At 41.7% G+C, this 22295-nt stretch overlaps 1 protein-coding gene across 6 annotated transcripts in view; it reads left to right on the top strand.

Moving 5' to 3' along the window:
* ANKRD44 (ankyrin repeat domain 44) overlaps positions 1–22295 on the top strand; it is a 189974-nt gene that overhangs the window by 118015 nt on the left and 49664 nt on the right. For 3 of the 6 annotated variants that reach the window (XM_084816647.1, XM_084816619.1, XM_084816657.1), the window contains 5 exons: positions 6529–6643; positions 7916–7998; positions 10685–10748; positions 15441–15509; positions 17120–17260. In XM_084816647.1, coding sequence (XP_084672773.1) covers positions 6529–6643; positions 7916–7998; positions 10685–10748; positions 15441–15509; positions 17120–17260 — 472 coding nt within the window. Of the gene's footprint in view, positions 1–6528; positions 6644–7915; positions 7999–10630; positions 10749–15440; positions 15510–17119; positions 17261–22295 lie in introns of all 6 variants that reach the window. The other 3 variants (XM_084816628.1, XM_084816608.1, XM_084816638.1) reach the window with 1 other exon arrangement.

The raw sequence follows: 22295 nt of genomic DNA, 5'->3' as shown, positions 1-22295 counted from the left end.
GCTGCTGACTGAAAATCAGCAAATCAACTTGCTCTTATCATATGGAAACAGAAAATTTGGGACCTTCCAATAATGGAGAAACTCACTAAACATTTTCAAGTACAAAGAGGCCAAGTCAAAATTTTTATGGAATATGGTATCCATTTATTGAATTCGCTGCTACTGAGACGAATACATGACAACCTCCTAAGACTTTCCCTCCATGCATCTACAGTTTTCCTGGGTCTTTCAGGCCCAAAACCAGATGAGGAGGATGGAGTGACTGGAACCAGGAAAGATGCCCCACGTTGTTCTGGCCCTTTATTGCTTTATGTCAGGATTCCTTTAGCCCCGAAGACAAACAACAGACAAGAGGCTTCAGTATACAGATTTTAATCCATTACTACACAGGGTCATACAGATGCAAATTCTCAGTGACTCTCAGTCTACAAAGGAATGCCTTCAGGGGAATTCAAAAGGTAGTTAAGAGAGTTGCCTGCCATTTGAAGAGGAAGGTGGGCTCACTAGCCTAACTTAAGGGGGGGGGGATCCTCTGTCTTGTGAGGTCTCTGAGCGCAGCTTCTCACGCAAGGCCAATTGGGTAGATCATCTAAGTTCTGCCCCTGCCTTCTCCCTCTTTGCTCTGCATCTGCACCTGGTGTCTATTAGATCACATTCTCCACACGCCGCCTCCTTCTGTTTGCTGTCTCTCACAGGGGTGTGTGGAGAGGAACCCTCATCCTCAGCCAGCTGGGCGTTTGTAACCTGAGAAGCCAGCCCAGTCATGTCTGGACTAGCCTGGGAAAACACCTCCCCTGTGTCTGGCGGCTCTCCTTCAGAATCTGAATGGCTATCCCACTCCCTACACTCAGAAACAACCCTGACACATTATGAAGCAGCTGAAACTGCTGCACAAAACAGTTATTGCCAGAGAAATTCTCCTCCGAGTTGACTGTTTGTTGCTAGTAAGGAAGTACAGTTTGTGACATTGCACAACATCATAACTGATCATAGGGCACATCTGCTAAGGCATCAGCCTAAACTTCAGATTTCCTGGCTTTGTGGAGCTTGAGCCAAAATGAGATAACCTTAAGTCTGGGCTTAAACTGGCAGATTTTTTAATTATTGAATTTTCCTGGTTTTTAAAATAGAAATCTATTCTGAAAAAAACCCATAAACTAAAAAACAAAACATAAGGAAGTCATTAACTGAGTAGATGTGTGCAAATGAATAGATATGGCCCCGTATGTTCAGAATAACTTACTTCTGAGAAGGCCTGCATAGGATTCCAGCATAGCATTTTCCTTTTCCACCCTCTCTTCATCAGTGATCTGTCAATCAGTGAGAGTGATTCCCTCACCCTTCAAAATTACCTCATTCTTATCTCAGTTGACAGTTCCCTGCTACTACCCCTCTCTCAGAATGCTGACAGGAACACTGTACTGGCAGCGTTCTAGCTTCAGCGTGAAACTGAGCATGCTCAACATAACATTGCCTGAAATTTCAGCCATAGGCTTTCATGGAGCAGAAAAATGATAATTTATAAACTGCTGCCCAGAATTTCACCAAACAAATGAAAGGCACACCTCCTTAACAAGCCTAAATAAAGTACATCAATAGTTTCCCCCAGAATTTGAAAGAAATATATGATATGCTGAGCTGCAGCTTGAGTAAAAAGTACAAATCTGTCAATTTCCAACACTTTTAAACATGCTGTATCTATGGCAATCTGTACTGGACTGGTTTGAAATTTTGCACAGTTATAGACCTCATCAGGTAGATTATGGATTCCAAGTTTCAGGTTATTATCTCTGCAGGTGTCATTTGTATAAGCGGTAAAATCTTAAGGCTTATAATGGTGGAACCTTTTTGTTGTTGATTTCCCGTTAATACAACCTTAAGTCCCATTGAACTCAGTGGGGCCTACTTCCAAATAGACATGCATGGCATTGCACTGTAAAACCCTTGGTGAACAAATAGGTTTTACTTGTTTTATGTGTTATAAACAGATCTGATGCCTCTCTTCCTTGTTGGGGATGGTCATTCTACAGACAGGGTTGTTGTTCAGTCGTTCAGTCGTGTCCGACTCTTCGTGACCCCATGGACTATAGCACGCCAGGCCTTCCTGTCCTGCGCTCTCTCCCGGAGCGTGCTCAAGTTCATATTCATTGCATCCGTGATGCTATCTAGCCATCTCATCCTCTGCCGTCCCCTTCTCCTTTTGCCTTCAGTCTTTCCCAGCATCAGGGTCTTTTCCAGGGAGTTTTCTCTTCGCATTAGGTGGCCAAAATATTGGAGCTTCAGCTTCATTATCTGTCCTTCCAATGAGCACTCAGGGTTGATTTCCTTTAGGATGGACTGATTTGACCTCCTTGCAGTCCAGGGCACTCGTAAGAGTCTTCTCCAGCACCACAGTTCGAAAGCATCAATTCTTCGGCGCTCAGCCTTCCTTATAGTCCAGCTCTCACAGCCATACATTACTACTGGGAAAACCATAGCTTTGATTAGACGGACCTTTGTCGGCAAGGTGATGTCTCTGCTTCTTACTATGCTGTCTAGGTTGGCCATAGCTTTCCTCCCAAGGAGCAAGCGTCTTTTAATTTCATGGCTACAGTCACCGTCTGCGGTGATCTTGGAACCCAAGAAAGTAAAATCTGTCACTGCTTCCATTTCTTCCCCTTCTATATGCCAGGAAGTGATGGGGCCAGATGCCATGATCTTCGTTTTTTTAATGTTGAGTTTCAAACCAGCTTTTGCACTCTCCGCTTTCACCCTCAACAAGAGGCTCTTGAGATCCTCTTCGCTTTCTGCCATTAGGGTGGTATCGTCTGCATATCGGAGGTTGTTGATAATTCTCCCAGCAATCTTAATTCCGACCTCTGATTCATCCAGCCCAGCATTTCTCATGATGTACTCTGCATATAAGTTAAATAAGCAGGGTGACAATATGCAGCCTTGTCGTACTCCTTTCCCAATTTTGAACCACTCGGTTGTTCCATGTCTGGTTCTTACTGTTGCTTCTTGACCCTCGTACAGGTTTCTCAGGAGACAGGTAAGGTGGTCTGGTACTCCCATCACTTTAAGAATTTGCCACAGTTTGTTGTGATCCACACAATCAAAGGCTTTAGCGTAGTCAATGAAGCAGAAATAGACGTTTTTCTGGAATTCTCTTGCTTTCTCCATGATGCAGCGAATGTTGGCGATTTGATCTCTAGTTCCTCTGCCTCTTCTAAATCCAGCTTGTACTTCCGGTAGTTCTCAGTTCGCATACTGCTGAAGCCTAGCTTGTAGGATTTTGAGCATCACCTTGCTGGCATGTGAAATGAGCGCAATGGTGCGGTAGTTTGAACACTCTTTGGCGTTGCCCTTCTTTGGAATTGGAATGTAAACTGACCTTTTCCAGTCTTGTGGCCACTGTTGAGTGTTCCAGATTTGTTGGCATATTGAATGCAGCACTTTAACAGCATCATCTTGTAGGATTTTAAATAGCTCAGCTGGAATACTGTCATCTCCGCTAGCTTTGTTGTTACTAATGCTTCCTAAGGCCCACTTGACTTCACTCTCGAGGATGTCCGGCTCAAGTTCAGTGAGCGCACTATCATGGCTATCAGGGACATTCAGATCTTTCCTGTATAGTTCTTCTGTGTATTCTTGCCACCTCTTCTTAATCTCATCTGCTTCTGTTAGGTCCCTGCCTTCTTTGTCCTTTATCATGCCCGTCTTTGCACAAAACGTTCCCTTGAGATCTCCAATTTTCTTGAAGAGATCTCTAGTCTTTCCCATTCTGTTGTTTTCCTCGATTTCTTTGCATTGTTCATTTAAGAAGGCCTTCTTGTCTCTCCTTGCTATTCTCTGGAACTCTGCATTCAGTTGGATATATCTTCCCCTTTCTCCCTTGCTTTTCGCTTCCCTTCTTTCCTCAGCTACTTGTAAAGCCTCATCAGACAGCCACTTTGCTTTCTTGCATTTCTTTTTCTTTGGGATGGATTTCGTTGCTGCCTCCTGAACAATGTTACGGACCTCCATCCATAGTTCCTCAGGCACTCTGTCTATCAGGTCTAATCCCTTAAATCTATTCCTCACCTCCACTGTATATTCATCAGGGATATGATTTAGGTCATACCTGAACGGTTTAGTGGTTTTCCCGACGTTCTTCAATTTAAGCCGAAATTTTGCAAGAAGCAGCTCATGATCTGAGCCACAGTCAGCTCCAGGTCTTGTTTTGACTGACTGTATGGAGCTTCTCCATCTTTGACTGCAAAGGACATAATCAATCTGATTTCGATATTGACCATCTGGTGACGTCCATGTGTAGAGTCGCCTCTTGTGCTGTTGGAAAAGAGTGTTTGCTATGATCAGCGTGTTCTCTTGGCAAAACTCTATTAGCTTTTGTCCTGCTTCATTTTGTACACCAAGGCCATGCCTGCCTGTTATCCCGGTGATTTCTTGACTTCCTACTTTAGCATTCCAATCCCCTATGATGAAGAGGACATCTTTTTTTGGTGTTAGTTCTAGAAGGTGTTGTAGGTCTTCATAGAACCTATCAACCTCAGCTTCTTCGGCCTCAGTGGTTGGGGCATAGACTTGAATTACTGTGATATTGAATGGTTTGCCTTGGATTCGTACTGAGATCATTCTATCATTTTTAAGATTGTACCCCAGTACTGCTTTTCCCACCCTTTTGTTGACTATGAGTGCTACTCCATTTCTTCTAAGGGATTCTTGCCCACAATAGTAGATATGATGGTCACCTGAATAAAATTCGCCCATGCCTGTCCATTTTAGTTCGCTGATTCCCAAGATGTCGATGTTCAATCTTGCCATCTCATGTTTGACCACCTCCAGCTTACCTTGATTCATTGATCTGACATTCCAGGTTCCTAAACAATATTGTTCTTTACAGCATCGGATTTTCTTTTCACCACCAGACACATCCACAGCTGAGTGTCCTTTCGGCTTTGGCCCAGCCGCTTCACTCTTTCTGGCGCTACTTGGAAATACCCTCTGCTCTTCCCCAGTAGCATATTGGACACCTTCTGACCTGAGGGGCTCATCTTCCGGCGTCATCTCTTGTAGCCTTGTGATACGTTCCATGGGGTTTTCTTGGCAAGAATACTGGAGTGGGTTGCCATTTCCTTCTCCAGTGGACCACATTTTGTCAGAACTCTCTGCCATGACCTGTCCGTCTTGGGTGGCCCTGCACAGCATAGCTTATGGCTTCACTGAGTTACGCAAGCCCCTTCGCCACAACAAGGCAGTGATCCATGAAGGGGACAGACAGGGTAGTTGTGACCAATTAGTTTCCTTTAGTAGGAGCTGACATGTTTGCTAACATACAGTAGATCATAACTTGCAGTAAAAACACGTTTGTTTGTTTGTTTGTTTGTTTGTTGAAGAGCCCGTCTCAGCTGTAACTATAGCAGTTCTACCTGCTGTTTTGCTCCATCTTGCAACTTCTTACTTTTATGAATCGATGAATTAATACAGTCAGAGTGAGCCAGTTCATAGTCAGTTTTACATGATAGTACCATCAGGTATGAAAATACTATTACCTAATTGTTCATTTATGTGCAGGCTTTGCTATGGATAAACCATGTGATGTGGGTGGTTCTTCCTAATTACGTTAGCTCATTAGCTGACAAAGTAGCCAAAGGGTGTGATAAAGGAAGAGTTTTATGATGGATCTAGACAGCATAGATGGTAAAATGAAGAGAATATTGGAGAAAAATCTCAGCAAGGGAGTAGAAATTATGGCAGACATCAGAGCTGTCACAAAAATAGTCCAGTATTGAGTTATCCCCATTCACCTTTGTCCCATGTAAATTTTGTTTGCCCCATGTCCTCTACATCCTTGGATGCTTCTGGCCGGAATGCTCTCAGTGTGATGACATTATGGGGAAGCTAGTGAGAGTTAGACATAGGGTGCTGTTGTTGTCACCATATCTGACATAATATCTAGTTCTCTCCATAGGAAGACATTTTCTATCAAGGAATTGACTTTATAGGGAGAAGAAAGCCCTAGAATCCCATTTGTCTAAATCTAAATGAGAACTTTTATAACATTCTGTATTGGTGTTATTATTCAGCACCTATTACACAAATAGGTAAGGAATTTCTGGACACTTGTTAGAGAAGCAGTGTGAACAAAAAGTATCCTTTAACATATTTGGTAAAGGGGTGTATGGGTATGTATATAAGAAAAAGGACCATGTTATGATAAGTTTTAGAGTTGCATGGTGAGTTTTTTGTGTGTTTTGGAGCACCATCAGGAGTGCCTGTGTAAAACAAAATCATGCACTCTTAATAATGATTTCTGCCATAGCAACACAGTGAATGGACAGCTAATAATTTGCTTGTACAGTCATACCCTGTCACAAAAAGTGTTTGTATTGTGAATGGTGAAAAGATTAAAAAGAACTTGAACCATTTCTTCTTGTGCAGGACAGTTTTGGTGGGTGATCCGTATTCCTTCAAGTAATGTGAAATCTTTGATCGCTGAATTGCACTTGATCATTACATTTGTGTGTGTGTTAAAAATGTCATTTCCAGGAGGTGAAATTGACTGTGTTGATAAGGATGGAAACACCCCTCTCCATGTGGCTGCAAGATATGGACATGAGCTTTTGATTAACACCCTAATAACCAGTGGAGCTGATGCTGCCAAGTAGGTTGCTGAAGAAATACAGCTCATAGCTGTCAAATTATATGGATAATTAAAAAGGGGACTCTGAGGGTGCCTCTTTTTGTCAGTGTAGCAATGTTGTGGATATGCTCTCAAATAAAAATATAACATATAGATTCAATGGCTGGTAGACCCAGTTTTTAAAAGACCCGTAATTACTGGTAACACCAAATAAATGTTGAAAAAACCATGGTAGGATAGAACAGCACATACTTAAATATCATCTACTGAAATAAGTGGGAATTAATAGTGTTTAATTTCATTGGACTATATCCAATATTTCCAAACTTAATTTAATCATGCCTTTATATTTTTTGGATTGTGGAACCCGAGAACTTTTTCTGTTTTTCTTTATGGTGGAAAATGAGAAATTATAGGTTTTATATACTGGCTGTGTATAGATTTAGAGATGGGGAACAAGATATGACCCTTTTGGGAATTACAGTCTTTTTGGATTGTTGCTTTATAAATTTTAATCTATTCATTTTCTCCGCTCTTAAGGTAAAAATGAACATCAGCGAGAGAAAAAGGTTCAGCAATCTGGGTTATCCACTCAAAATTTCTATTACACACTTCAGTGGCTTGTATGTTGATCAAATAAAACACCTCTTCCAATAGCTGAAATGCCCAGTGAAGTGAAAAGCCTGCTTGGAAGCATTAAGTAGACACTGATGATAGAAGGAAATCAGCTGCCTGGAAGCTAGCATGAAAATTTGAATTGCCATTTGTCAAGATCATATTGTGATTTTTTGAGTGGGCATCCTGCAGCAGGAATTTTTTCAGTGGACTTAGGAGAAAATATTAAAAGTAATTAATTAAGGCAATTATGTACAAAGGGATGAAGGAATAAATAATGAAATGGACAACTGGGGCAACAGATGCATCCTGTATAGCAGAGGGAACTCATAGTAGGATTAAGAGCCAGCCAGCCAATCTGCTTATTTTCAGAGGGAGCATTTTTAGGCTGTAGAAAGAGATTATGTGATAGATGATCTAGCAGAAGACAGAAATGATATGACAGGCCATCTTTTACAACATTTAGAGGAACTCTGCAGATTAATTCAATAGTTTTACCAATCTGCCTGCCCACATACTTGTGTATCGTGGAGATTCCATGTGGTTGATATGGCAGGATCTTGTCTGGAAGGAGCTGTGTTATCAGGAAAGTAGCTTTCCCCCCTCTGACCTTTGAGGGAGGTCCATCTGATTTCTTTTAAGAAGTTCTTGTACCAGAGGTTCTTTTGTGTTTTTCAGATGTGGCATCCACCACATGTTCCCCTTACACTTGGCAGCACTTAATGCTCATGCTGACTGCTGTAGGAAGTTGCTGTCATCAGGTAAGCAAATCCAAAAGCGAATGCCAAACCCAGTGAATGTTGTGAATGAGCTGCTAATGTGTTGTGTGTTTATGATGTTCTTCAAGGTTAAAGGCCTCCTGTTCTGCTTCACCTGCATGGTGTAGTTGCATGTGCTTATTTGTGCAAATACGTAACTGTTTGCATGCATATAAAATCCTGTCCTCTGTACTATTTGTGCTTGAAGTACACTGAATACTTTTTTTTTCCTTGGTGGTCATAGAGAATTATGCTTGGATCTGAAGTTCCCACGAATTGAACACCACTCTTGGAATGCTTCTTCTGGCAGAAGGAGAGGAGGCGATTTTTTACTCTTCCCTCTCCCCCCTGCAGCCTTCTGAAAATCTGCTGCAGAGGTGTGAGGGACCCTCCAGATCAGTGATAGGGTGGTAGCACCCTCCAAAATCACTGAAACAGTCCCCCTTGCTCCATCCTGCCACCCTAAACAGCCCTGTCATCTATATCTCATTCTCCATAGGTTACTACCTTCGATTACATACTCTCCTCACTTGGCTGCAAATACTGGCAAATAGCAACTCTCCACACTGCTTGAAAACTGCATTGCTAACTTAAATGAAATGGGGGTGGGGGTGATGTTGAAGCATGTAGTAATGGCCATTTGTAGGCCACGCCTGAGCGAAAAGTTGGTTCAGTAATTTGTGGGGAGTGTGGAAAGAGTGTGGTAGGTTGCAGTTGGGTCTTGAAAGGTCCAGCTAAGGCCCCCAGCTTTATGTTTGGCATGATAGGCTTTTCAAAATTATACTTTCCCTTCCTCCCCTGCCTGCTCCATTTTACTAGCTTTTACAAATGTGACCACATACAGTATCATCCAGTCCTGCACCTTTGCACGTGACAGTGTCTTCTTTATGAGGAGTAGGATACTAGTGTTCCATATTTTCAGATACAGTAGGTTATCCTGTGATGTGGGGACAGTCACTGTGTACTGAAATGTAGCTTCCCTTCCCTTCCCTTCCCTTCCCTATAGTTCCCCTAAGAAAAACGTGTCATGTGAAATACCCCACAATTGTTTGCTCTCTCTGTATGTTTAGAAACTTGTCAAAATATCATTTACCCACCCACTTTTGAAGTATGAATAGAAATACTTGGTTTAATTTAAAGTAGACTTGCAGCTTGTCAGTCTCTTGAGGGTGGGTAACACTCAAGATATTTGACAGTTGAGTGTTAATTCTAAAAGCTATAGGGCTAAGTAAAGACAAACTGTTCTCACTCCTGTACTTACACATATATTGAGCAATCCAACTGTATCCTTCATTTTAAGACCACTGATGCTGAAATGACCACATTGACAGGGTGGAACTGGGCAGCTGCAGTGCCAAAGATAGGAGGAAATGGTACAAGAGTGAAGGAAGCTTATGATGTGTCTCCCTAAATTAGGGCTAAACTACACAATACATTAAATATGTAGCATGCAGGTTAGCCTCTCTTTCTTTTTTACTTAGAAGTAAGCATGCAGGGCCCCAATCCGGATCAAGATCACTGTGCAGGAGTAGGGGAGGTTTAAACCTTTTCCTCCCAGTCATTTGTTTTTCTAAATTTTCTCCCTCTCCCCACACGGGAGCTAAAAAAAGAAAAAAAATCCTTAATCATTAGATGACTTGTCTGTTTATAGAGGTGATGACAATAGTGTTGTTATTATACACATGTGGATTTGTGTAGTAAAATGCTTGAGTAGCCTTGTCCTTTGAAAAAAACAATAACTACATGACTGCTTGTGATAAACTGAGGAAGCACCTATCCTTTATTGAATTAAAAAACACACACACCAGCATCTCGCAACCTTTTCAAACCATTCCAAAATTGCACGAGAAGGAATTGTCTGTTCAGCAGTCAATCCAGTGTCATAGATTTTTTTCAACTGAGATGAATTTGACAGTGCAGCACCCACTGAGCTTCCAGAGAGAGGGATGTTTAGGATTTGATCAGAGATCCTAAAAATCCCTTTATTTCAAGGAAAGAAAAAGGACAGAGCAACAGAAAGCAACAGAAAAAATAAACAGATGTATATCATATACAAAAAGAGGCAGACGGGTGTATTGTCTGTATGTGCCTTTAGGGAAATCACAGTAATTGTTTTCTCCATTTCTGCCATTTCCCAAAGACTATCCACCCCATCCCCCAATGGTGGGTTTTACCATGTTCTTGCTACAATAAACTTCCCCTGATTTCCATAAGAAATATTTGCATTTTCCTAGAAAGTCACCCTTTCTTACCCCTATGCAAAATCTGAAGCCATCAATAAATAAAAATCCCATTTGATGCATGCTGAGGTAATTTCTGTGGCTCCCTTGTTTTCCTCTCAGAGCTTTCTGCCTTCATGCCCTGCTGTCAGTTCTCTCTCGATAGCAATCTGCCTCATAAATGCCTGCTGCATGATTTAAATACTTCTATAGCACAGGGCTGAATGTGAAAATAGATTCTTTTTGACTTTATGGTGTTTCTTTATGTAGCTGCCAAGCTTGAGCAGCCACTGCCCGTTTCCATGACAACCTCTTGCTGACTACAGTTGTGTCTGCATTCTGGTTTTTTTTTTTTCCTTCTTTTTTCTGACTAACTGATTTTTCTGTCTCTGCAACGTTTCTTGCGGTTTAACTAGGACAAAAGTATAGCATAGTGTCCTTGTTTAGTAATGAGCACGTGCTGTCTGCAGGCTTTGAAATAGACACCCCAGATAAATTTGGAAGAACGTGCCTCCATGCTGCTGCTGCAGGAGGGTGAGTGGTTTTGAAATTATAACTCCCAAAGTTCTGTGCAATTTTATTTCCGTGGTCTCTCCGCAAAAGAATTTGTTCCAAAGAAGGACTAGCTAAATGACATAAAAATGTTGCTTACAAGGACTGTATCTTGTGTGCACGCATGCGCACACACAGCATTTGAGGAAAAATAGTTCTCTGTACATGACGAACTCTGTGCTTGTTTTTTTGGGTCAAGCTGATATCACTGCTCTGCGATCACACAGTTTTTTCCCCCCCTTCCTTATCCTTTTTTGGACATTGTGTTTTCAAGCAATCATGTGATAGTTGTGGTTTATCATGTCGAGAAACCCATCTGTAATGTCTAGTCTTGTAAATCAATTGTGTCTGCTAGCCCTCGCAATAAATTGGTCTGACTACCTGAGTAACATGGGAGCAGTACTAAATTAAAATATGTGAGACCTACATGGAACCATATCTTCCCCCTAAGCCTTTGTTGGTACTTCCACAGAAAAAGGCACCTTCTCCTGTAACCTTATGCCACAGTATAGAATCCATTGCCCTCCCATTGCTTCTCAACAGGCAGCTAGTTTAATATGTAAAGTTTTCCCACAGCTGAGAACAGTGGCTGCTGCTTCCATATCATGTGACAAGGGAGCTGCCACCATGGCCTGAACTGTGTGGTACTATGGAAGAGCTCAGAGTGCAGGTCAGGGACGCTTTGTCCACATGCGTGCTTTCAGATACGCGCACTAGATCAGGAACTGCAGTTTAATTAGGGCTAAGCTCTTACAGCATGCCTACTTAATTCAAACCTGGATAGGAGTAAAAATTAATAATAAACGGCCCTGCATTAGAGGATATAAGTTCTACACTCTCAGAAGTAGTAGTGAACAAGCACCTGGCACAACTTTTCTTTCTGTCACATTCAGGCCAGGCAAGTCTATGTTTTGTTCTTTAATATAGGCCAAGTCATAAATTACTGTCCTAGAAAGCAAGTTGCCAGACGGGGGAGAAAATAATCTTCGTCCCACAGCCAATTCTCTCCTTTTAATAGACTGTGCCTTCCCCTCGTATCAAAGACTAGCAGTAAAGTAAGACTTAACATTTACAATTCCAGAATGTATGTGTATTGACTTGTTTTTAGCATAAGAGAGACAAAGCAGGCAACTGAATTCAAGGTACAGTTCTGATGGCCAAGCGTCTGAGGGTCCTTCCAGATGGATGGTTCCTAGCACTACCAAACAAAAGACCGAGGGTGCTTATAGACAAGCTTTTATTGTGCCAACACCTTACCTCATTCACAGAATTTTGGGGTGGCGGTAGGGTCCAGACGTCATGATCTTCCACTTGTAAGCGTCCCATGTTTTCCCACGGCTGCTTCTGTCTTTTTTCTTACTGTAGAAAATCCGTTAAGGAAAAAAAGATGGAATTGCTGCACCATGCCTTCTGATAGTTAGTGCCAGGAGTCCTCCATCTTGAAACATCCATTGTGCTCTTTCCTCCTTAATGAATTTTCCATGGTAAGCAAAATGGAAGAAGGGGTAGGAAAACATGGGAGGGTGACAAGTGGAAGATGACAACGTCTGGACCCCCTGTAAAATTCCATGAATGAGGCAGGGTGTTGGCACAATAAAAGCTTGTCTGTAAGCACCCTCGGTCTTTTGTTTGGTAGTGCTAGGAACCATCCATCTGGAAGTACCCTCAGTCTCTTGGCGATCAGAACTGTACCTATTGCCTGCTTTGTCTCTCTACACATAAATTCTGGAATTGTAAATGTTAAGTCTTACTTTACTGCTAGTCTTTGATACAAGGGGAAGGCAGAGTTTATTAAAAGGAAAGAATTGGCTGTGGGATGAAGATTAAGATGGTAACAACATCTGGACCCCCTGTAAAATTCCGTGAATGAGGCAGGGCGATTGCACAGTAAAAGCCTCATCTGGAAGCACCCATACTGAATGCGAAAGCATGCAGACTCAGTTCCATCTGTTACATTTGAAATAACCACTGCATCCAATTGATTTTAAAATTTGTTAGTCCTTTCAAGACGCCTCGCACCAGGAATTTCTCCTGTATGTCATTAACATACTGCAGTGAAAAGGAACTGAGATTTTCTTCCACAGGTCTTTCATTGCAAAGGGTTTGTGCAGATGAACTTCCTGGTAGAAGGTGCCCTTAATGTACTAAGAAATCTTAAAATAAATTGGATGTGGTGGTTATTTCTGATTAAACAGATAGGATTTTGAGTGCTTCCAGAGAAGGTTTTTTTTAGTGCCATTGCCCTGCCTCATCCTTTTTCTTACCATGGAAAATCTGTTAAGGAAAAAAACAAAACAATTGCTGCACAATGGTTTGCAATTAGCAGCACTAGCAGCCCTCTGCCTGGAAGCACCCTGAATTTGTGTGAATGAATTAAAAAGTGTGCAATGTTATTTATATAATTAACTAAATAACATTTTTAAATGATCAGGAAAAACACTGGCTTCTTCAGTGGCATGTATCATGGCCCAGAATACCAAAAAGGTAGAATACTTGACTGTTAGTGGCTGTATGTTTAAAGTAGGTAGCAGAGCAATTTTCAGTTGGGTCAGGGAGGAGTGGAGCAGTAGATGTACCACCACATGCCAAGCCCTGCTGGAAAGGTGGATCTTTGTATTTTAAATCCCCCCAAAACAATTGAAAACCATGGGGAAAATTAGATGGTATAGCTGAAGGGCCCAAATCATGATTTCTCAGGGGAATAGAGTGCCTTTGGATTCAGTGGATCGAAAGCTGGCTTTTCCCCACTCCTGCCTCACCCTTGGAATGTCCTGCTTTTGGGGCCTTACATCAGATACTGCTGGCTACTGCCAGCTGCTGTCAGTGGGGGCCTCCACAGCAGCAAGCTCATCTCTACTGGTTGAGGCTATATCTTAATCCCCTCCAGCAGACAACATCAGAGGGATAGGATTGCACTGTAAACTGTTGGTGGCTGTTTCTAATGTATCTTTAGAGTTGCAATCCTATACTTGCTTCCCTGGGCATAAGCCCCAATGAACTCAATAGAACTTACTCCTTTTGAGTAGATGCGTATATTGGATTGCATTGTAGGGAAGTGGGGAGAAATCAGAGTATAAGAGTATCCAGTATCAGAGGCAGTATGCCCATGTACACCAGTTGCTGGGGAACATGGGTGGAAGGGTGCTGTTGCACTCATGTCCTGCTTGGGGTTTCCTGTGGGCAGCTGATTGGCCACTGTGTGAACAGAATGCTGGACTAGATCGACCCATCCAGCATGGCTCTTCTTACATTCTTAAAAAACCTATAATGCAGCACTGCCACAACATCTTCTTATGCTTTGTGTTAATGTCCTGGTTCACCAGTAGCGCATCCCACCCCTATTTGCTATATTTAGATTTTATGGTATTATGGTTTTAGTTTTGTATGTGGGGGTGCCTATAATTTATTGGGCAGCCTATAAATACAATAAATAAACAAACAAATGTCTCATTTTGCTGGTGCGATCACAGAATCTTTGAGATGGACTTCATACAATGGACCATCTAATACAGCTCCTTTCCCTAAAAAAGGATGTTCTAGTCCCAAAGCTTCTTTGACAGATCTGTCTCCAAGCTTTTTCTGTTTATTTTTATTTTTGTGAAGCATCAGTTGAAGAGGATAATATATACTCCATTGTTCTGGACCATTAATGCTGTGCACAGCCCTGCAAACCATTCAGCATCCATTTTGTGGAGTGGTTATGAATGAACATAGGTTAGAGACAGAAAATAGCTCTTGCAGAAAGTAGTATGATGTATGCATTATTGACATGGTATGCACACACATCCCACTGTAGTTTTTGTTTGCAGGTTTTGAGACGATGATGTGATACACACTAAAGCCAGTGTACGGCACTGAAAATAATGCATCTATCATACCATCTTCAACTCTTTTAAAAATTATTGTCTTTTTTCAGGCAGAGGTGTAAAAGCTTTTAAGCAGATCATACTTTGAATGTGGGACTTGGGCTCCATTTAAGTGTTTAAAGCTTAAGCATACTCTGCTGAGCGAGAAATATATGTTTAATATTGTCCTATGCTTCCATAAGAACATATGAGCCATGCTGGATCAGACCAAGGGCCCATCTAGTCCCGCATTCTGTTCACACAGTGGCTAAACAGCTGCCTGTGGGAAACCCACAAGAAGGAATGAACTGAAATCCAGAAATGTATTCTCATTATGAGCCAATATTTCCTACCCTTGAACAGTCCTTATGGGTTTCTTTTTCATTTTTTTAATATTCTAATCTTAATGTGGGAAGCTTTAACAGAATGGTTTCCTTGGAAATGTCTTGGTTACATTCATACTGCCTGTAAATCAGAAGGCTGAGTATTGAGCTCCACATGAGAATGGGGTTTCTGAGTCTCTTCTTTTTCCAATTGCTAGCTGTCACCTGAAACCCTGATAGGGTTTACAAATACAAGCTCTTGTACATACAGAAAGGGGCTTTCTGGCTTACAGCGATTCATGCTGACTGATCCAGAAGATGTTCCAAGGTTATCTATATGTAAAGAAGATATGTTTACAAGCTGGTCTCTCAATTAATTGAGCTTTGCTCTTATCGCATGTTCTAGTTGGTTCTTCCTGAATGGTTAACTGTGGAACTTTTTTTCATCAACATGAAGTCACTATTTCATTTTATTCATGCTTTCTTTTCTTTGTTTGTCTTTTCAGTAATGTTGATTGTGTGAAACTCTTGCAGAGCAGTGGAGCAGATTTTAATAAAAAGGACAAATATGGAAGGTTTGTAACTTTATGAAACTTTTAAAAATTTGGTTGAAAGACAAGGTATCAGCCTCATGATACAGGAGTGTAACAGACCAAGATAAAGGGACTTCATCTTTGGCTGCCAAACCTCCATCCCTGAAACCCACAAAATACAGTATGTATTGCCAACAAGTTTCTGCCCAGATCTAGAATGCCACACAGAAATGTTCTGCCTCCAGATCCCAAATCAGCCCTGACTGACTAGTTTTGGCCCAGTTTCATAGGGCTGGGTTGATCTCTCTCTCTCTCTTGCTCTCTCTCTCTCTCGTTTGAGGTTTTAAATTATGAAATTATTATTGGCCTTGAGTGCCATTTTTTGGTAGAAAGGCGAGGTATAAATCAAATAAATAAAGAAACATTTTAACAAACCGAAGTGTGAGAGAATGAGTGCAAACTGTAAGCTTTGGGGACAAATGGTAACAATTGCTGTACTTCGCTATGGGGCTATTCCTTCCTTATATCTCTGGATAGGAAATAGGCATTCGCTGTAGTATATTGCTGCCTGAAGTGCAGTGCCAAAAAAGACAGGTGCAAACTACATTAAATATATTTTTGTTCTTTCCCTTTTAAAAAAAGCAACAACCCATGGCTTATTCTTTCTCCTGTTAAAATGCAGTTTGGATCCTTGGGCTCTAGGTTTATTTTGCTGTAAACTGCCTCAGCGTGCCAACTTTTTTCATTGTCGAGTAGACTGGCTCTAGTGCTTTTCGTAACCATATGTGCTCTTGGATGGAAGATACTTTTCACAAGTCTTAGGGTGTTTCCAGACAAGGCTTTTATTGTGCAATTGCCTTGCCTCATTTGCAGAATGTTCGTTTCCCCACCCCCCAAACTATGTAGTTTTCCCACCATTCTTCAGTCCTTTTTCTTTCCACAAAAAATCCATTGAGGAGGAAAAGACATAGCTGCACAATGCTTGTTGGTTGGTAGTCCTAGGAGCCTTCCATCTGGAAGCATCCCTGGTGGGAAAATGCCTAAGTCTCTGTCCTTATTTAGGCAGCTCAGGGTTTGAGCTTTATTAAAAAAAATGAGTCTTCTTCTATGTTGTGTCTGTCTAGTCCCCCATATAAGTTCACCACCTACCCTAAGCCAATCCCAGGGACATTCTAGAGTTCTAGCCAGGGAACTGTTACTTCTACCCCTCGAGAGTTTTTCTTAAAATTACTATTTGCACAACTTCTGCATGCATTGAGGGATGGATGAGCACCTTCCAGCTCAGTTCTCTTCTGACTGTGGTGACAGCAGCAGCTCGAGGAACTTTCTCAGTGGAGTTTCTCTTCACATCAGACTGTAGTTAATATTTTTCTCTGTTATTTTCCTTCGTTTTTGTGGTTTCTTCTTTTTGTTGAGTAACAACCTACATCCTTTCGTTCATTTCTCCCCCCCCCCCCCGCTTGCATTTCCCACCTGCCTATTTCTAACCTTCACAGCAGGAGGAAGAATATGTTCTGCATTAGTTAAATTGCTGCTATTGTTACCTTGAAATGGGTTCTCCCTATAGTGATGTTGCTGTCAGGAGCAGTTAATGTAATGCATGCCGTTACTCAAGTCGTGTCTGAGCTAATATGGTTCTATTTATTTTTCAGGACACCTTTGCACTATGCAGCTGCAAATTGTCATTTCCAATGTATGGAGACGCTGGTGACCACAGGGGCCAATATTAATGAAACAGATGACTGGGGACGAACGGCTTTACACTATGCTGCTGCCTCAGACATGGACAGAAAGTAAACAAGCCTATTTGTATTCCTAGTTCCTACTTCATTGCTAAGCCACTGTCATTTCTATTCTCTTTATGCAACACTCTCATTTAAGCAAAAGTACTCCCAGAACCAAAAGTATTCCTTTTCTCTTTATATAGACTGGAATTGCTTTGAATATCTGTCCCCTCCTGCATATTGAGGCAGCTGTGCAGCTGCATCGTTTCTTTCAGGTTGCTGATACAACACAAATGTACCAGCTTGGACTGTTCCTCATACCTTTTCTCCATATTTTTATTCTCTCTCAAGGGTAGTGTCTCACAGTGTTGTGTGTGGTATGTAAACATTTAAGCTAGAACCATTTTGGATTTCGTAAGCATGTTAGGAAAGCCAGATGCTTAAATACTAATTTATACAGGACATTTCCCATGTAGACTGAAACAAGAGTGACTCCTGTTACTGGAGAAATGCACTGGGTTGGATCCAGACTTGTGCTTTGTGAAGTTCCATTGGAGGGAGCAGTCAGGTTGGCAATTTTCATGATTCCTCCTTCCCACTGCAACCCCCTGTGCCCTCTGAAAAGCTTCTCTGGAGGTTTGGAAAACCCTCTGTAATAGGGAGGTGGCACTTGTGGGCTGTGAGGGGAAAGGGGAATTGGCAAAATTACTCACTTATTTTAAAGTATTTTTATCCTGCTCCTCAGCTAGAAGGTCTCCCAGGGTGGCTTACATGCAACCAGTAAAACAAGATGATCCCTGCCTGAAGGCTTGCAATCTAAAAATCTACGACACACAATGAAAAAGGGATGGGAAGGGAAGAGGAAAAAATCAAGTATCCTTTTTCCAGGGCTCGTGGAATGGTCCTGCTTCCACTCTCATCTCCCTCTGTGCAGCCTGCTGGAATGGCTGCTGGTAGTGGCAGTTGAGGGAGAAGGATCCCCCCCCCATCCTCCAGTAGGAAACCTCCACCATGTCCCAGTTCCCTCTGTGAACAGAAGAAGTCCTTCCGTTCATACAGGAGCATATCTGGATCCCTCACACAGTAAAGGGCCTACTCAGTTTCACCCAAATATAAAAGTGTAGGTGGAGTTCCCATACGTTGCTGCTTTTCTGAAAAGGAGGACAGAAATGGATAACGAGAGGGTGTCTAGGAGCATAAGCAACTGCCTTACTGCTGTTCAGACAACATGCTAACCCACACTCAGTGGCTGAGTGTGGGTTGTTGTTGAACCATGAGTTGTTTGTTGAACCATGGGTTAGCATGTTGTCTGACTGTCCGCAGGGTGGCTTATTAACCGTACAGTGTGGCTTCTTTTCTCGAATAAGCCACCTTGAGAACCCATGGTTTGTTGTTGGGTTGTTCAGAATGGTTAACAAGCCATACTGCATGGTTAAGAAGCCACCCTGTGGACATTCAGACAACATGCTAACCCATGGATCAACAACAACCCACAGTCAACCACTGAGTGTGGGTTAGTGTGTTGTCTGAATGGCCCCTGAGTCAGACTACTGGTCTGTCTTCCTCAGTTTGTCTTCTCTGACTGGCAGTTGCTCTCCAAGGTTTTGGAGAGCAGCAGTTTTTCCAGCCCACCCTACCTGGAAATGCCAGGGATTGAACCTGTGACCTTTTTGCCTCCAAAGTATGCACTCTATCACTGAGCGACACCTGCCACCCCCTTAGGCTAATCCAGATTGATGGCACAAAGATTATTCAGTCACTGGACAATCAAGGTCTGTCAGTGTTGGCTGTCATACCTGGAGACTTAGAAGTATCAAATTAAACTGTCTGCATCAGAATACTCTGTCATATAGGGACGTACTGTATTTTTCATTTCAACAGACGGTAGCAGGATTCGGCAGGAGCTTGCGCTATGGTGAAATTAAAATATTCCCCGGTACTCTTTATCAAATCTCACTATCCAGTGATGATAACTATTCCTCTTCCTTTTCCACATAATACTTAGTCATAGCTGGGATGAATTTCTACCTTTGTAGGCTGCCATGCTGTATCATATCAGAGGATTTGATCATTATCTCTCTGCCTGTAATGCTCATGTCATCATAACATGGTACCTTACACCTAGTTTGCTGAAGACTCCAATGCAGCTGAGGATGTTCCTGTGCATAAGGTCTCCAGCAAAGATATTCTTGAAAGCTGTGCCATTGAATGAATTCTTCATCTATCCATCTATCTTAATTGGTTCTTAGAATGTGAATATATGAAATATATGAAAAACACATACCTCAGATTGGGATGGGACTTATTTCCGTGATGGTAAGACAGAACAGATTTTTATAGGGGGAAAAGAAAGGAAAATGATAGATTTGTGCCCTTTATGGGTTCCTTCATATATTGCATAGTAGCAAATATGTATATTGGCGCCACTTGTACATATTACAGACAGCTGCATCCATTCACAGCTCTCCTGGCACATGCATCTTTTTGACACATGCATCTGATTACAGCTGTGCTTGCACACGTAAAATCTTTACTGCGTAGCTGTAATGGTAATGTGTGATGGGGGCCTTTATAAACTGGACCCAGTCACCTTTTTCAGTCAGGTGTTTATGAACAAAAATATTATTAAATGATCTTTAAAGTATATTGTGGCAGAGTTTTTATCTCAGTTAACTGGGCTATTCCACTGTAGTAATTGGGTGAATGGTATGGTTCAGGTGTTCTCTGCTGTCCCAGAGCCTTTCTACACAAGGCTTTTATTGTGTGTTCGTGATTGCTCACTCATGGTAGTTTGTGGGTTCTTTATACAATGTTGCCATCCTCCATTGCTTCTCCCACTCTTTGCAACCATTGCCCTGGCTTTTTTTAGATTGAGGAAAGTGTGGTATTATTTAGAAATGGCAGAATGAGACTTTTGCGTAATTGTACAATTATGCTATACCACAGCACCATCTAGTGGTTGTATAATGAAACATGTAGGAAGACAGAAAGAAAAACCCTGGGGGGGTGGGAAACACGTGTAAAGGAGCTGATCTTAATCCTGCAAAGAATCTTGAAGCGGAAGCCTCAGTAAATGTGCGGGTTAAAAGCCTCATGTAGAAATCTCCCAATGATCTTACCAGCTACAGAATTTGCTGGGGCCATAAACAGCATTCCTTGGTGCTTAGAATCTAAGACTATGCCTTTTGGATAAAATGGAGAGAAGGAGGATCATGTAAGCCGCCTTGGGTTCCTTGCAAGAGGAAAAAAGGCGGGATATAAATGCAATAAATAAATAGTTGAAAGTCAGAAATGCTCAACGTTTTCTTTTATCATTTCTGCCTTTTAAAAAATGGACATCATAGGCTTCACATTCCTACTGACCTGATTTATTTACTGTGGGTTGGATCCAAACTTGCCCATCTGTGAATAGAAGGGCTTCTTCTGTTTGTAGAATGAACCAGGATCCAGTGGAGGTTTCCGACTGGAGGACGGGAGCAGGGTAGCAATATTATCTGGTTCTCCCTTCAGCCCCCATTATTCAGCCCTGGAATAGCATGGGAGGTGCTGCTAGGGACTGCAGAGGAAAGGAGGGCTTAGAGAAATTCACGGCTCACCCCCCTTCATCCAGCACCAGCAGAACTCCGCTGGGCGCAAGTCTGCATCCAACCCAGTACCTTCGGACACTGCAGGCTTGGACACTGGAACTAGGGAACCAGTTAACTGTGAGGAAATGCTTCTGGACTGAAGTCAAGATTTCTGCTAATGAAACGGAATGATTCATATTTTAAGAGCTATAAACTCCACATCCCTTTTTATTCCATTCTGTTCTGAGGGCAAGAAAGGACATCCTCAACTCTGAGGAAAGATTCTGGTAGAACAGCCTTGCTGCTAGTGGTGTGAACTACCATAGAGTTGAAATGGAAGGGACTGCGGAGAGGTCTCCCATGGGTAGCTGAACTAGATATAGGTAAAACATTAATATCATGAAAATTGCCTTGCTGGATCAGACCATGGCCCAACTTGTCCAGGGTTCTGTTTCGAGCAGTGGTCAGCCAGAAGCTTCCCAATTTATAAAGGTAGTTGAGGAAGATTTCAGTGAAAAGTGTTTTTGTGCCTGAGGACAGGATGTTAGGATGAATTACTTAGTGCCCCCCCCCCCCCAAAAAAAAGATCCTCTGATTTCTTGGTACTAAAGTCATGCATGGGTCCGGAGTACCTTGGCTAGCACAAAAATTGCAACCAATACAAAATACCATGGTATTTCTTGCCCCAGTTAATGAAACTCCTGATGAAGTGGTTGATTTATGATAGGAATGATCAGCTTCTATATTTCTAGGAGTCACTCTGTTCTCCAAACAGTGGTCTTGGGGAGGGAAATATATTTTATTTTATAACACAAAACACCTTCAAAAGGGAAGAGAGAACAGCCTGTATAATAAAGGTGGCACTACTTATTAGCAACAGCTTGAGACATAACCATCCATGATTTAAGATAATAATACTAAATTAATTATATTTCAATCATTCTGTGTAACTATGAAATGTAATGAAACATTGTCTGAAGTATCCATGATGTTTGCAGTTCTATTATATTTCAAACAAAATATCAGGATGTATGTCATGTTGCTGTTAATGGTGCATCAAGCAAAGTGTTGAGGCTGTGTCATAGGTTGCAAACTTTCTACTTGGAATACACTTCTAGGTATCAGTTAAAATGCCACCTGCATTTAGATAGTAACATTTGGCTGTTCTATATTGTGAATCGCCGTGTATACATATACCATGAAGCCATGACTGGCCATTTAGAAATTTTCAAATATGTTAAACCACTCGTAATCTTTTGGGCACACGCTGCAATTAGAAATGAACAAACCAATTTGATAGGAATTTAAGTAGACTACAGTGTCTCTGTAAAACATTTGGATTTAAATAATGGTGTAACATTAATGAGAGAGTATAGTAATACTTTTTTGGTTGGTCCAACTGGTGGTAGCAAGCTTAAATTGATTTATAAAGGGCCTCTCTCTTGAGTTGGAAGAAAAACAGGAAGTAGCTATAATGAGCTTATATAGTCAACAAGGTGAGTGAATAATGTAATACGTTAACAAGCAGATAGTCTTAA

This window comes from Heloderma suspectum, chromosome 1 (genome assembly GCF_057233095.1).
Source record: "Heloderma suspectum isolate Gila_16-S chromosome 1, 16-S_ref, whole genome shotgun sequence".
Lineage (NCBI taxonomy): Eukaryota > Metazoa > Chordata > Lepidosauria > Squamata > Helodermatidae > Heloderma > Heloderma suspectum.
The sequence above is the reverse complement of the archived record's forward strand: the minus strand, read 5'-3'. Positions and strand labels throughout refer to the sequence as shown.